The sequence below is a fragment of the Ahaetulla prasina genome, chromosome 1 (assembly GCF_028640845.1).
Source record: "Ahaetulla prasina isolate Xishuangbanna chromosome 1, ASM2864084v1, whole genome shotgun sequence".
Classification (NCBI taxonomy): Eukaryota; Metazoa; Chordata; class Lepidosauria; order Squamata; family Colubridae; genus Ahaetulla; species Ahaetulla prasina.
Genome location: NC_080539.1, coordinates 305,103,773 through 305,121,111, shown reverse-complemented (window position 1 = coordinate 305,121,111; position 17,339 = coordinate 305,103,773). Strand labels below are relative to the sequence as shown.

The window sequence follows — 17,339 nt, the reverse complement described above, 5'->3', positions numbered from 1 at the left end:
GAAGTGGACACCGGGTCAGCGATCACCATCATGTCCTGGGACACTTTGGCGAAAGCGTTGCCGTCAGTCGCAAAGCGCCACCTGCAAACACAACGGCTACGAGTCCACGACTACCAAGGGAATCGCATCCCTGTTCGAGGGACCACCTCTGTCCGAGTCGAGTACGGACCACACAAGAAGACCCTGCCCATCACGATCGTCGAAGGGACCCTGCCTAGTTTGTTGGGACTAGACTGGTTTCGGGCACTGGGCATGGGAGTGACTGGCATCTACAGAAGTGACTGTAACCTAAAAGACATACTCATGAACGAGTTCGAAGATGTCTTCAAGGACTGCCTGGGCAAGTACAAGGGGACCCCTATTTCCTTCAACTTAGACCCCCAGGTAGCCCCCATTAGGTTAAAGGCAAGGAGAGTCCCTTTTGCCCTGAAACCTAAGATTGACAAGGAGCTAGATAAGCTCATAAATCAGGGGATTCTGGTGCCAGTCGATCACGCAAAGTGGGAGACACCAATCGTCACCCCAGTCAAACCAGATGGGTCAGTTAGAATCTGCGCTGACTACAAGGCGACATTAAACAAAGCCTTACAGAAAAGCGCTTACCCGGTTCCCGTGGTGCAACACTTGCTGCACTCGTTGGGGCAAGGGCAAGTCTTTGCAAAGTTAGACTTGGCTCAAGCCTATCAACAACTGCCCGTAGACGCCAACACAGCCGAAGCCCAAACGATTGTAACTCACAGAGGTGCTTTCAAGTGTACCCGATTACAATTTGGGGTGAGTGTGGCACCGGGGCTGTTCCAAAATTTAATGGAACGACTTCTGCAAGGGCTCCCAGGGTAGTCCCTACTTGATGATGTATTGATATCAGCGAAAATTTAGAGGAATTGGGGGAGCGTTTGAGAAAAGTTCTGGGCATTTTCCGGTCAGCCGGACTAAAGGTTAAAGTGAACAAATGCCAGATAGGGGTAGAATCCGTCGAGTTCTTGGGCTACCGAATAGACAAGAAAGGAATTCACCCCACTGAGAGCAAGGTCAAGGCAATCAGAAAGGCTCCAGCGCCCAAAAACAAAACAGAGCTACAGGCATTCCTGGGGCTAGTGAATTTTTACGCGGTCTTTTTAAAAAACAAAGCGACCGTTGCTGAGCCGCTGCATAAGCTTCTGGGAAAGAATACTGTTTGGTCTTGGGGAAAGTCGGAAGCTAGGGCTTTCGAAGCAGTAAAAAACCTGCTCTCCAGCGATAGCCTACTGATTCAGTACCATAGCTCATTGCCATTAGTACTGGTTTATATGCCTCCCTTACGGGTGGGGCTGTGCTCAGCCACAGACTCCCAAACGGCACAGAAGCCCCTATAGCCTTCTACTCCAGAACGATGTCCTCCGCAGAGAGGAACTACAGCCAGTTGGATAAGGAAGCGCTAGCAATTGTGTCAGGGGTAAAAAAGTTTCACGAATACGTCTTTGGTAGAGACTTTGAAATTGTTACTGACCATAGACCGTTGTTAGGGATACTGGCTGGCGACCGCCCAACGCCTGTGGCACTCTCGCCACGATTGACCCGATGGACTATCTTTTTAGCCGCTTATTCCTACAAGCTGCAGCATCGACCGGGAAAAGAAGTGGGGCATGCGGACGCTTTAAGCAGATGCCCACTACCAGGGGCAATCGAAGACCCCACTCCGGGGACGCCCATCCTGCTAATTGACTCTTTGGACTCTGGCCCAGTCACATCTAAGGAGGTGGCTCGGGCATCATACCGGGACATTACTTTGAGGACTGTACTCGGTTGGGTACAAAGAGGGTGGCCCGCTGCGCCGGGCGAGCGTTTTAAGGAATTTGTAAAAAAACGTGGGGAACTCTCGGCTCAAGGGGGGTGCCTGCTATGGGGCGATCGAGTGGTGATCCCGGAGAAATTGAGGGAAAGGGTATTGGACCTCCTCCACGAGGGTCACCCAGGGATCGTAAGGATGAAGGGGCTAGCAAGAAGTTATGTTTGGTGGCCACTCATGGACTCAGAAATTGCTGAGAGGGTAGGAAAATGCCAGGCCTGCCAAGAGTCCAGACCTCTACCCCCAACGGCCCCAGTCAGGGAATGGGAAAAACCCCAAGGCCCCTGGTCGAGAATCCACATTGATTTTGCTGGCCCGTTCCACGGCCAAACCTTCCTAGTGGTAGTCGACGCTTTCTCTAAATGGTTGGAAATCATTCTCATGAGATCCATGACAGCCGAGGCAGTAATCGCAGCCCTGCGGCACCTATTCGCAACCCACGGGTTGCCTGACACGCTGGTATCCGACAACGGCCCGCAATTCACGGCAACCCAGTTTGAGGAATACCTGGCAGATGAGGGCATCCGACATGCCCTCTCTGCGCCTTTCCACCCTGCGTCGAATGGCCTTGCAGAGCGTTCCGTCCGGAGCGCTAAGGAGGCATTGTCCAGGCTCAAGCCAGGCGACTGGCAAACAAAGATAGATTTCTTTTTGGCCGTTCAGCATAGAACCCCCAGCACTGCTACAGGCAGAAGCCCAGCCGAGTTATTGATGGGCCGGAAGCTCCGGTGCCCACTTGACCGTTTAAATCCCCATTACACACCAGAGGGTTACAAGGGGGAACTGGAAAAAACTAGAGAAATGGGCATAGGCGACCGAGTGTGGGCCCGCAACTATGGGGACGGCCCAAGTTGGCTAGCAGGGCAAATCATAAAAACAACCGGTCCAAAATCATACTTAGTTGAGTTAAAAGACAACCGAGTATGGAGGCGCCACATAGATCAGATAAGGAAACGAATAGCCGAACAACCCGAGCTAAATGAGACAGATCATGACCACTCATTATTTAAACCCACAGCTGACCATAACCCGGGGGAGGCGCAAGACTTAGCTGAGTTCCCGGAGGTCCAGCGACGCCATCAGGTTCCCGATGGAAACAGCAGGGAAAACTCTGCAAGTAATCCAAGGCCGGATGGCCTAGAAAAAGAGTCTGCAAGTAATCCAGGGCCGGATGGCCTAGAGAAAGAGCTGGGAGGAGCAAACAGCCCCTCCGACCAGCTCAACCCACTCCCAAGGACTGAACCACGCAGGTCCGAAAGAATCAGGAGGCGCCCAGGTTATTTGCGTGACTACGTCGAAAAATAACATGTAAATAATATGTAAATAGAGGTAAAGTGTTTTCTGGGAGGGGAGGAGTGTTATGTATCTTTAAATATTTTGGGCGGGAAACAAGCACGTTGCTGATTGGTTGAAGCCGCCTGTTAAACAGTATATAAGGAGAGGTTTTTCCCCAGCCAGGTTGCTGGGTTCACCATATATTAAAGAGCTGTTGTCACTACCCTGGTCTCCAGCCTCGTTACTTCCCGAACTTAACAGCCTTTATTAAAATTACTTCATCATGTCCCCAGTTCAATCAAACCAAAGCTCTTCACGAGGAGACTAATTTCACATTCTCAGAATACAGTTCAACATCACATTCCCCCCCTTGAAATCTGCAGTATGAACAATGTTTTTTTAAGAGTACAATATTTATGAAGATCAATAATGCAGATATAAGTGATGAGTGAGAACATGGCAAGTAACAAAAAGAAATAAAATATTTCCCCATCATCTGAAGAAATGTTCCCACGTGCCCTCCAAATGTGTTGGATATAACTTTCAGAATTCCTAATTGTCACAGATAGTTGAGCTAGGAATTCCAGAACGTTTCTTGACTAGTGAATTATAGCCACATTCTAATGTCAGTTCTAATGAGGCCAGTTATCACCTTCTAATGCAGAGTAGTTTTATGGCAGTGCTAGGTAGCTTCCCTGCCAGCCTTTCTCCTACCAGCATCTCCATTCCTTACCAGTAAGAAGTGAACTGAACAGACTAGCAATCACTGGCACAAAAAAACTACTTTATACTCACACTGCAGTCTCCTGGCTAATGTACCATCACCATAAGCTAAATAAATAAAACCAGTAAGAAAGCCAACCACCAACTAATGTGGCAGAGCAGGCGCTCCCTGCTCTTTCATCTCCCATCTCTTCTATACTCCAATCAGCTAGAATCAGAAGGAACTAAAAACGACTATTAAAGAAGAACATTTACATTTGACTTCCTAATACAAAATGGAGCAAAATAACACTGAATATATTGAAGGACATTTTTGAACAATGAAGCCTGAAGTTAATTTTAAGAATATCTGCCTCTGTAGGTGGATTGTGTTTAAAAGATATTATAGAAGAGGAACAAGTTTTACCAGACAAGAGTGAGACTGATTTGAAAGTGGGTTTGAAAATGACAGGTTAAAAGATTGATTTGGGAAAAAAAAATGTTACACTAGACAAATAAATGAAATGATATTTTCATAAGGGATGTATAAATAAGAAAAGGGATGTATAAATAAGAAATCAAGAGTGACCTGGATAACTTTTCTATATTGGATTTACAAAAGAGACTTAAAATGGAGTCTTTGAGGTGCCCAAGCCTCTTTGTTTGCTTGCAGATATTTTATTACCCGACTAGGTAACATCAGTGCTACTGAGTTTCTCCCTGTTTATAGGCATTATTAACGTTGAAAGAATAGTCATTCTTCAGTGGACCTTTGTCTACATAAAGCATACGAATGGGAGAAATTTGCCTAATCTCCACAGTATTCACCCCTTACAACATAACACTTAAAGATTTGAGGCAAAAAGCCAGGCACACTGGCAAACAAGTCTGTCACAATTTTTCAAGCCAGTTTGGGAAGGAAAATTGCCAACACCTTCAACAAATTGTGAAAGCCAAAGTAGAACTGCCTGGTATTGATATGTCATCCTTGTTGATACCATCTAAAAAAAAAGTTTCACCAACCTCTCCCTAGATTTTCATGGGGCAAGCCAAGGTTAAGAGGTGTCTTTAAAGAGAAACACACATAAAACTAGATTATGTATTGATCAGTTGATGAAATTGTGACCAGAGGCTTACAGAATCCTGTAAGTGTATTTCCCCTAGGAACAATTCTTCAGTATTCACTAATTTAGTAATTGCAGCAACTTCAAATAACATATCAACCACAACTAACAATACCAATATATATTAACTCATGGTATATTTTTGATATTGTTCAATTTTTGCCCTTAATACAACTTGCATAATTACATTAGATCTTTCAGTTCTTAAACAACAGTAATTAATGGATGTTTCCTGCATGTTGTTCAACCCTCCAGCTGTGAATCATCATTGTGTCACTAACACTGTAGAGTGTTACACAGACAAAAGCCACTAACTCTGAGTATTCCAGATTATTGTGTGCATTATAGTAGAATACCTAAATAGGTTTCAAACCAGTACTGTACACATGATATATAATCACAATTTTTAAAATATCTACTTATATTTAAGAGCAAAATGATAAACACCACACATTATAAATAGCATCAAAAGCACAACAAAGTAATAATCAATTTTTAAAACTATTTAAAAACAAGCCTACATCTAGTAAGTGCTAAAAGCAGCCACATTTACTTTTTAAAATTTATTTATCAGGACTTTCAGAATGAAATTGTAAAGTTGCTTTGAATTTCAGTAAGATTCGTGTGGAGGCTATCAGAGAACTCTGGAGCCATTCACTTTTATAGTAGATTCTGGCAGATCCCAAATTGCAAGGTATGAAAGAAGCAGTTCCTTTCCAGAGGTATCAGTAAGCAGCCTTTTCTGCTTGAGCCAAGAAAGGGGCTTTTTGAGCCAATTTAATTTATTTAATGGAATTCAGAATGAAGCCAAGGGTGTAGACAGTGGAAGATGGATTGTTTAAGCAGTAATTCAGATAAACTCAGCAGGGCAATACTTTTACAGCTGATTTTATGTCAAAAGGATGCATCTTGTTAAATTAGTGAACAATGCTCCATGCTCATATATAGCCCAAACATAAACATAAACATAAAGTGGAGGTCAACACATCCCTGGTAATGATGGATGGACAGACGGACAGAAGGAAGAAAAGAATAGGTTGTGCTGATAGGTATGGTAACCTGTGGTTTCCAAGTGAGAAAGAATGATAATGTACCCATTATGTCTGAGCTCCACATGGCTACCAAGTCAAACGTCAGTCACTTGGGAGAAAAAGACAGCAACACTATAGCAAGGCTTATAAAAACACTTCTTTACAGTGCAGATGGATGATGATCTGTTTGCTTCATTCTGCCTTCAAGAACAAGTCCTGTATTTGTATTTGAGAGGGTTTTTTTTTCTGAGAAAGCCTCTTCCTGAAGAAGACATGAAGGGTCTGAAACAAAATATTTATTGTGGAGCTCTGCAGGATAGGTCTGTTTACATAAACTTGCATCTATATCCCCTTTGATCATGTTTCTAACTTTAAAATGATTAGTGAATATTGCCAATACAGGAGAATAATTTTAGTTCGGGATTGAACTTCGGAGCCCTTGGTGCTCTCTGAAATTCGTTGTTTTCTTGTAAATGTTTCATTACCCAACTAGAAAACATCTTCAGTGCTAGAAGTGAGTGAAGTTTGCTCTGTGCCTTTAGTAGTGAAGCACTTGGTTAGTGTGGATGGTTTTACAATAGATGTGTTGCTAACTTGCTGATATTTCCTCTGCTGACGAGGATATCCAGAATGGTAGTGTGTTGTTGTTTTCTTCTTCTCAAGTGAACTTTATTGTTTCAAAGGTTTTGTTGATTGTTTCATTCTTTTCTCTAGATCAGTCTCTTGGTTTGTTATTTGTATATATCTTTGAGGGCAGTTCAGAAATATGAAAAATAAATAAAATATACATCCTTTTCAATTATTAACAATTCAGCTGGTGTCTTTTATATGACCAGTGTATCATCTTTTTCACTTTCAGATCAGTCTCAGTCTTCTCCAATAAAACTCATTCCTCTTCCATAACATTTTTAAAACAGTTATGCTATACAACAGCTTCAGTTTAACTTCTGGGTCCATTGTATTCAAAAATACAATTTAGTATGTCCAACGTTAAAATGTTTTGTTCCATTCCATATTAGTAAGTCAGATTTAAGTGTTCTTCTTTAATTGTAATCTTTAGTTCCTTCTAATTCCCTTTAATGTTTCATCTTCAAAGTCTCATCCTATCAGGGTTTCTTATGGGAAGAATTTTCATAATTAATATAATTTAATAAATTAAATAAAATGTAATTTTATTTCAGAGCCATCTGGATCCTTAGTCTCTTTGTAACTTTCCAAAATCAAAGTTGTAATCACCCCTTTGCTCTTATTCTCCTCCTCAAAAAATATCTAGCTCCAATTGTCCAGACCAGGGGTCTCCAACCTTGGTCCCTTTAAGACTTGTGAACTTCAACTCCCAGAGTCCCAGAGCTTTGCTGGTTGAGGAACTCTGAGAGTCGAAGTCCACAAGTCTTAAAGGGACCAAGGTTGGAGACCCCTGGTCCAGAGCACTTATGGGTGATCTCAGGTCCTCTCCTTGTCTTGAGAGGAATTACAAACAGCTGGTCTACTCACCAGTTTATTCCACCACAATTATTGGCTCTGCCTAGCACAGCCATCCTCAGTTTGCCATGTCTACTCTGTGGAAATACAGTCCTCAACAGAAAAGGAAAAGGAATCCATCCCAGGATTGGTAATTTTTTCTTCTAATACAACAGTTTCCCACACATGTGTTTACGAGATTTACCAGAACTGCCTCAAGGATGCAACACAGTGAATTAAACCAGAACCAAATTATTTTGATGCCTCTCAAGATGTTTGGCTGGTGTGACATACCTGTATAGTCACACAGCTTACAGCATATATCAAAGAAAAATCTAAGTAGCTAGATGTTATTTCAAAACTAATAATATTTCAGAGAAAAATAAGGGAGAATATTTGCAACTCAGGGTTGAAATAAGGGTCCTTTGTGCTCTTTGAGCTTGGTTGTTTTCTTGTAGATGCTTCATTACCCAAACTAGGTAAGTGCTAGTAAGGACTGAAGTTTGCTTTCCTGTCAGTATTGATGGGGGTGGTCTTACTGGTTCTTTGGTTGGGCTGTTTACTGTTAGCTTGTTTGGCAGTTCCTGGATTGGGGTATTGTTTATTTGATTGTTGGTCTGAAGTTAATCTTGGAGTTAATTTATGTTCATCTTTTATTTATTTATTTTATTTTATTTATTTTATTTTTCGCATTTTTATACCGCCCTATCTCCCTAGGGACTCAGGGCGGTTTACAGCCAGAATAAAACATACATATAAATACAGGATAAAACAACAATTAAAAAACTTATTCAATAAGGCCGAATATTTAAAATAGAAATACAAATAATAAAACCCCATTAAAACCAAATTCAAAATTTAAAAATTCTAGTCCAGTCCTGCGCAAATTCATGTGTCTTAAGCTCGCGGCCGAAGGTTCTAAGGTCCGGAAGTTGGCGAAGTCCTGGGGGAAGTTCGTTCCAGAGGGTGGGAGCCCCCACAGAAAAGGCCCTTCCCCTGGGTGTCGCCAGTCGGCACTGCCTGGCTGACGGCACCCTGAGGAGTCCCTCCCTGTGAGAGCGCACGGGTCGGTGAGAGGCAATCGGTGGCAGCAGACGGTCCCGTAAGTAACCCGGCCCTATGCCATGGAGCGCTTTGAAGATAATTACCAAAACCTGGCTTCTGATTGCTGGTGGGGAGGCATTTTGGTCTTTTTGTTCCCTTTTCGACTAGTTGATTGTCTCTTTTGCATCCTATGTATCCTATGTAGATATTGTTTATGTTTATGTGCCTCTTGATCAGTGGTGAAACTGAGCCGGTTCTATCCAGCTTGGGCGAACTGGTAGCGCCAGCAGCAGGAGGTTCTGCCCACCCACCCAGACATCATCACGTCCCATTTTTTATCCTCTGTGCATGCGCAGAAGGCTCTGCGTGTGCATGGAGGAGGCATGTGCTTGCATTTGCGAACCGATAGCAAAGGTAAGTAAATTTCACCCCTGCTATTGATGACTAATTTGTCAGAGTGCCAAGCTTCTAGAAATTCCCTGGCATTTTTGCTAGGGAAAAACTAATCCTTTGCAAGAGAAAACCAAATCTTTCACTAAATTCCTTAGTGAAGGATTTGAATGCTTAGCAAAAGGACAAGGGTCATTACGTTTGGAGTTGCAAACTCAAGTGTTTGTCTTAGATTTGGGAAGATTTCTTAATTTTGGTTCAACTGGGATCCTCCATTCAGAGTTTTTTTTAAAAAAAAAAAACACCTAATACTCTCAGTGCTCTAGTTCTTAATGTTAGAAGATAGAATAAATGGTTTTCAAGATATGCCTCCTTAATATACCTTAAATTATTTGTGGCTCAGAGTGCAGGTTTCCTGGTTAGTATTTAATGTGCATCTTCCAAGTGTCTGATCAAGAACAAAACTCACCAGGCATCCTCCTCGTGTCCTTCTTGCAGATGAACTGCTTTACTTTGGTTTGTGTCCACATAGTGCACTTCAGCAGAGAGTCCTGCAAGACTGAGGCCCTGTGAATATACTGCTAGCTCCAACAGACATGAACTGGAGCTCCATGGCAGGATTGGACTGTGGAGGCTGAATGTGCATCTATCCGAGATCCTGCTAGGATTCAGGAGAAGAATATCCCCTACAGGGAAAGAAAAGGTTGGGGAGAAAATACATTAAGAGCAAAGAAAAATAATAAGTGAAATTAGAAATATATAGAGAAATAGTGACAGACTGAGAAAATAGCTTCAATAAAAATATGAATTAAGTTATTGAAGAGAAGAATAAAGAAGCTGGAAGTAAATGAGAAAAATAGAATTTAAATCACACATTGACCTTTCTGTAAAGACCTACATAGTCTATGGCAAATGTTCTCAAAGATATAGTCAGATTTTATCCATACTCATTCAAAAATAACTCCCTTCAATAAGATTTTTATATATCCATGTTTGTGATCATGGGGTTGCAAGCTTAATTGTTATGAACTTCCCTATATCGATCAAACTGTTCTACAAGCATTCTGTTCCATGACTGAAATGAAGCAAAAAATCAGGAGATATATTTATTTATAAAGTCTCATTTCTCCGTAAATCCTTGGGACAAACGCATTTAAATGAAATAGAAAGTTATATGAAAATGGGAAGAATTCTTGCAGGACCAAAATTTTATCCAGTTGCATAATGATTATCTTTTTCCTAAAACAAAGATAGATTTTGCGATTGTCTCAAAGAGGTTTTTCTGGCCTTGATCAGTGGTGGGTTTCAAATTTTTTTACTACCGGTTCTGTGGGCATGGCTTGGTGGGTGTTGTGTGACTTGGTGGGTGTGGCTTGGTGGGCGTGGCAGGGGAAGGATACTGCAAAATCTCCATTCTCACCTCATTCTAGGGGAAGGATGCTGAAAAATCCCCATTCCCTCCCCACTCCTGGGAGAAGGATATTGCAAAATCTCCATTCCCACCCCACTCCGGGGCCAGCCAGAGGTGGTATTTGCTGATTCTTTGAACTGCTCAAAATTTCCACTACCGGTTCTCCAGAACCTGTCAGAACCTGCTGGATTTCACCCCTGCTTTGAAGGGATATTATCAAAATACAAAAGGCACAATTACTGGGTCCAAATAGGTGGCATTGTTTAACTGAAAGGACCCAAAGTGCATAAACTCTGCTGAATGAGAGCACCATGGCAAATAGATGATTCAAACAACCTGGTCTTGTGCCATGAGAAGTTTTATAGATGAATACTGCACTTGAAATCCCATTGTAGCTCTTAAAACAATAGGTGCACATAGATACATCAAAATATACCCAGCATTGCTGGCAGTGCTGCCTTTGGGACCAGCTGCAGCTTCTGAGTAGTCTTCAAGGGCAGACTCACATTGAACACATTGCATATCCAACTGTGAAGAGACTAGACTAGAGCATGAATAGGAGCTATCAGTTCAAGACAAAGCTATCAACTAGAGCATGAATAGGAGCTATCAGTTCAAGACAAACCCTAGACAGCACTCAAGACTTAAATGGAGAAGTGCAATCCCATTAAGCCTAAAGATAAAAAGTCTCCAGATTTTGTTGGGTGGGAGCGCAAAAATCCAAAGCTACTTAGTTTGAGGATTAAGCCAGAGTCTGTTCCTCCCCATTCAGACCTGCACGGTTTCTGGCCATTGGGGCAGATCATTGATGACATCCCTTGGCTGTCCATGGATCAAAATACAAAGCTGGGTATCATCCCTGTATTGATTATATTGGACCTCAAATCAACAAATGGCCTCCTTTAATGGTTTCTTGAAAAATCTTAATAAGATATCTTCGAATGCCTGGAGGCATCTGTTTTGTCACATTGAATTTCAGAGGATATGGAGTAAAATCATTCCCAATCTCATTTCAGCAACACAACAACATTAATCTTCCTTTTCTCCTTTGATTTTTCTGCACAGTAGATAAATAAACAACTATTCTCTAGGAAGCTAGTCTCCATATAGCTTCCGGCTGCATGAAAATACACACCATAAGAGTGTCTTTTTTTTCCAGTTCTCAGTCTGCTGCAGGGAAACAAGGAAGATTGCTTTACACTAAGATCATTAATCTATTTCTTTTTTTATAAATTTTTATTAAAAGTTGTACCAAGCATGTAAAAACTAATACAAACTGAAATGGAAGCAAGAAACAAACAATGCAAAAAGAGAGATTTAAAAACAAAAAGATGATTCTGATTCTCTTTGCAGAAAATATAAGTACAACTACAAAATTATCTCTTAGTCTATGTTTACACAAAAGCTTACTTTTTCTATTTTCCAGGGTTTTTTTAATAACGAAAATCATAAATCATAACTGTGTTTTTTCCCCCTATTTCATGGAAAAGTCATATAAGGGGTTTACACCAACTATAAATGTTGAAGTTAGATCCATCTAGTTCAACAGTAAACTAATCTATCATTTCTTAATCAGATGTAATTGACCTGCAATGATGGAGCCTGGTGGACATCAAATGGAATTTGATCAAATAGTGGTTCTACAGGTTATCAGGTCAAGGAAGAGTAGTCTAGTTTGATTGACAGCAGCTTCCTAGCAGCTTCCTTTCAAATGGCAGTACTTCCAGCCTTAGCTGGTGCCCAATAATATTTAACGCACATGCTCTGTCACTGAGCTGTGGCATTCCTGTGACAAGTTAGGAGCAAGCAGAAAAAATGGCTGATATACCAAGTTAACATTTCAAACACTTCAATATGTGTGGGGCATATAGCATAATTTGTTGTAGGAGAAAGGAAAGTAACCTGAATGATATGGGAACTTGATTTAATAGAATAACAGAGTTGGAAGGGACCTTGGAGGTCTTCTAGTCCAACCCTCTGCTCAAGCAGGAGACCTTATACCATTCCAGAAAAGTGGCTGTCCAGTCTCTTCTTAATGTCTCTTGCTTTCTGGTGCTTTGGAGAATAATTTATCACCCTCTTCTTTGTGGCAGCCTCTTAGATATTGGAACACTGCTATCATGCCATCCCTAGTCCTTCTTTTCATTAGACTAGGCCAGAGATGGGTTTCAGCAGGTTCTGACAAGTTCTGGAGAACTGGTAGTGGAAATTCTGAATAGTTCGGAGAACTGGTAAATACCACCTCTGACTGGACCTGCCCCTCTCTATTCTCTGCCTCCCAAGTCCCAACTGATCAGGAGGAAATGGGGATTTTGCCGTAATCTTCCCCTGGATTGGGGAGGGAATGGAGATTTTACAGTATCCTTCCCTTGTCACGCCCACCATGTCACTCCCACCAAGCCATACCACCCCCACCAAGCCACACCCACAGAACAGGTAGTAAAAATTTTAAACCCACCACTGGACTAGGCATATCTAATTCCTGAAACTATTCTTCAAATGTTTTAGCCTCCAGCCCCCTAATCATCTTTGTTGCTCTTTTTTGCACTTTCCAGAATCTTGACATCTTTTTTCTAATATGATGACCAAAACTGGATGCAATAGTCTAAGTTATTTAACTTAGTTGACTGTTAATTTAAGTCAACACTTAACTGTTAAGTTACTTAACCTGTTCCAGTTAATAGAAGGGAAAGTGAATAAGCTGCAGTGTGCCAGTGCTGTTAACATATGAATTGGCTCTTAGTTTCAGCATTTTCTGGGGTTTTTTTTTTATTTTTCATGAGAGAAAATGTGTTGGATTCCAGTAAAGAAAAAAAAAGAGAACCAATGTCCTACAAATAGAGCTCCCTATAACATATATAATATTTGTCTACATTCATTTGAATGATTCTTATAGATAAGCAACATTTAACACATGATGGTGTGCATGGAATAGAGAATGTTCATTTGAGAAATATTTTATATATTAATTCTGTTATGTCATTAAAGACTAATATACATGGAGAGGAGGAGAAAGCTATTCTTGCAAGATCCAATCTGGGTAGTTACCAGGAACAGAGGTTTTGTCTTCTGAGCTTTCAGACTCATACTAGAACCCATCCTTAGGGAAGTTCTCTAGCAGAGAGAAGTTCCCTGTGGATGGGCTCCAGCATGAGTTTGAAAGCTCAGAAGACAAAACCTCTGTTCCTGGTAACCAACCCAGATTGGATCCTGCAACATTGTCCTGAGACATGTATATTTCCCTTCATTCATGAGAGCCATTCTTGTTTGCTTCAGCAGTGTTGGCAGGGGTGACATCCAGCAGGTTCTGACAGGTTCTGGAGGACCGGTAGCAGAAATTTTGAGCAGTTCAGAGAACTGGTAGCAGAAATTTTGAGTAGTTCGGAAAACTGGTAAATACCACCTCTGGCTGGCCCCAGAGTGGGTGGGAATGGGGATTTTGCAATGTCCTTCCCCTGCCACGCCCACCAAGCCACGCCCACCAAGCTACACCATACCCACCAAGCCACACCCACAGAACTGGTACTAAAAATATTTGGATTTCACCACTGAGTGTTGGGTACCATACAGTAGTAAATCCAACTGGGAAAGAAAGCTCTCTAGGCAGACAGATAATTAACCACAAATATAAAGACGGAGAAAAATTTATAACCTTCCAGATCTCTGTTGGATGAGATTATGTCCATAATGTGTTGATCTTCTTGAGAAGTCAGAGCAGCAACTGAAGATAGTAGCCAGTCAGGTTGTCCAAAACTATTAGCAGACATAATCCAAGAACAGTTCCATCCAAAATTACATGGAGTTTCTATTATAAAAAAGATAAAAAATCTTTAAGGGCAACCAACCAACCAGCCAACCAGCCAGCCAACCAACCAATCAATATATTATTATTATAATCAAAGATACTGACTTTAATAAACAAGTTACATTTATTTTTTATCAGATGCAACCCAAGTTGTCCGGCTATATGCAAACATAGAAGATATCCTTTGCCCCAGATTATTTCCCACTATATTTTCATAACAGTAAAGAAGTGATTGAAATTAACTGTTGCACTGCTGTTACTGACAAAGTCCTGACTTTGCTGATTGGATGAATACCACAGCATTCCTGAGCTGTCTACAGAGGATACTAACTCATATTTTTTTTCTGAATGCATTTTAGTAGTTGGTCACTGATTCAAAGAAAAAGACAGACGTGTCATATAAAGGTACTCCATTCATTTCAGCAATGTCCTGATGGAGTATTCCTTTTTAGGGTCAATTTTAAGAATGCAGGAAATAAAGTTTGCAATCTTAAAAAAAAAAGCTAAGTTGTCTGTGGTGCTGATTGGCTACCATTTCAAAACTTTCTTATCTAACAGTTATGCTTTTCAGAATGTCTTCTTTAATAAGAAAAAACAACAACACTAATTTATACCTACATTTCTGTCTAACTTGCATGAAACCTATCAGATGGAGAAGAATGATGACTGAACAAATATTCAATTTATTAGCATGTTTACTTATTGCTTCACTCATAAAATTGGTTTAGCCTGTGACACAAGAGCAATTTAAGTGCTCTTTTCATTTGGCTGTACATCCCCTCTGACGTTATTCAGACTCTAGTTTACATTGGTTACTTCAGTCAAACTAGGATAATGCTTTGCTCCACCCAACAGCCTTCAGAGATGACAGCTTGTTCTGTAATTAAAAATGTAACTATGCATAATTCTGAAAGCCAGAAAGCCATAAATGATAGAAGAGCAACTAACATGAGACTAAAACATATGAAGAACAATTGCAGGAATTGGGTTTGTCTAGTCAAGAGAAAAGAAGGAGTAGGGATAGCAGCATTCTAGTATTTGAGAGGCTGCTATAAAGAAGAGGTGGCCAACTTATTTTCCAAAGCCCCAGAAGGCAAGACAAGAAACAATGGATGGAAACTAATTAAGGAGAGAAACAAACTTGAATTAAGGTGAAATTTCTTAACGGTGAGAACAATTAACCAGTGGAATGGCTTCAGAAGTTGTGAGTGCTTCATCACTGGAGACTCTTTTTAAGAAGAGTCTGAAATGGTACAGGGTCACGCAGAGGGTTGGACTAGAAGACCTCCAAGGTCCCTCCAGCTATATTCTGATTCTGATAACGAGCACCAATCTGAAATTCTATGCCTCTGCATACAATTAGCCAGCCACTGGATATGTTTGAGCATTCTTTTACTAACAAAATATTTATTAGTTAAAATGTGTGTTTCCTCACCATTTTCTTCATTAAAAACCAGTACATTCAATGTCACAAAGAGAGCAGGCCTTCCAAGAACTTAGTAAGATGTCTTATTCCTAGCTTCTACACCAGGACTGTCAAACTGACATCGTCACGGCCGCCTCATGTGAAGTATTGGGACTTTTTTCCTCTTCACTAAACCGGGTGTGGGCATGGCCAGCACGTGACACATCCAGCTCGCGGGCTGAGAGTTTGACAGCCCTGTTCTACACATTCAAATTTTTTTTCTGAGGCACACAGAACAGCTGCACCGAGTTTACAAATTTGGAGACCTTTTCATAGCTGTCCTTGTATGCAGGTCTGCAAAAATTGAACAAAGCAAAGCTGATGGCCCCTAAATGTACCACAGTCTAAAAATTATTTTAAAAAATTGATTATAAGACACTGGATATTTTACTTTAAACTAGGACATGTTTTCTTTCCAAAAATATGTTTTGTTATCTAAGCACTGTTAGCCCCAAGCAAAAAAAGACATATCTGTCTCATTCCCATTATTTTTACATCCATATATCCTTCAATAGTTTAAAATACACACTTTGCATTATTATGTCTGTATTATTCCAATCATATCCAGATTATGTGACATGAAGGAAAAGTACCCTTAAGAGGAAAGGAGTTTGAGGAATTGGCTGTATTTGCAAATTGATCATTCACATTCCAACTCCCAAATCTTTTTTCTTCTGAAGTATTTCAAGCCTCAGTGACATGTAGGCATGAAATAATTAAATAAAGCATGTGCCTTTTCTTCAGTTTGTAGTGCATGTTATGTGAAGAATGTATGTCATTTAGGTTCTGGCTTGAAACGAAAACAAACTTCTCCAAATAATACTTGATTTAAAAAATGTTTTCTGTTATATAGAACGTGTTTTCCACTCAGCTGAATTAATTTGGAGGAACAAATAGTTGGGGTAAGAAATTTTTCTTCTCTAAAGCTGCATGGTTGAATTTATCAGGTTCTTTATAGAAATACAGGGACAGCAGAGAGAAAGCACACAGAAAATACATACTAAAGTGAAATTATTACAAGATTAGTAATATTACTACTACTACTAGCTACCTGCTTGCCTTATGCAGTTCCTAACTTGAGAAACAGTTGCTGCAGAAAATAAATAAGACTTTATTGGGGTTAGATATTTACTGAATTACTTGATCTAAAGATTAACACTGCCAATACATCCCTCCTTAGGCTCAAGAATAGTTGAGAACAAAATATATTTTTCTGCAGTTTTTTGCAAGTTTATTTACAAATATTTCGTTATACATTTTGGAATTTATTGATGGAACATGCTGTCAGACGTATCTGGAAAACACTATTTAAAATTAAAAGAGCATGCCCACTTGCTATGGAACAAATAGAGAATAATCACTGCTGGTGATACAGTGGTTAAAGTGCAGTATTTCAGGCAAACTCTGCCCACTGTCTGGAGTTCAAGCCTGACGGAGCTCAAGGTTGATTCAGTCTTCCATCCTTCTGAGGTTGGTAAAATGAAGACCCAGATTGTTGGGGGCAATATGCAAATAATGCTTCTATATTGTAAACTACCCAGACAGTGCTGTAAAGTACTATTGGGTAGTATATAAGTCTAAATACTATTGCTATTTTTTAACATGCTTCTGGGTTCTTGGAAATATTTGGCTTGCTACAACTGGAAGGAGGCTGTCAGACAGGACTGATCTTATCCAACATGTACATGAAGGAAAAAAAGTCAGAACAAAACAGGTCTGCTAAAAATACTTCCTTGAAACATCAAGTTGACTATGTTCCATTGCAACAACACTTAGAATTGCTCAGTATTTTGAAATAAAGCC

The 17,339-nt window shown here is 40.5% G+C and overlaps 1 protein-coding gene across 1 annotated transcript in view; it reads right to left on the bottom strand.

Annotated features, from left to right (window-relative positions):
• Positions 1 to 17,339, bottom strand: part of LTK (leukocyte receptor tyrosine kinase) — a 142,780-nt gene that overhangs the window by 78,515 nt on the left and 46,926 nt on the right. The window contains exons 3-4 of the mRNA XM_058162053.1: positions 13,919 to 14,071; positions 9,325 to 9,541 (exon numbers count right to left, since the gene is read on the bottom strand). Coding sequence (XP_058018036.1) covers positions 9,325 to 9,541; positions 13,919 to 14,071 — 370 coding nt within the window. The remainder of the gene's footprint in view (positions 1 to 9,324; positions 9,542 to 13,918; positions 14,072 to 17,339) is intronic.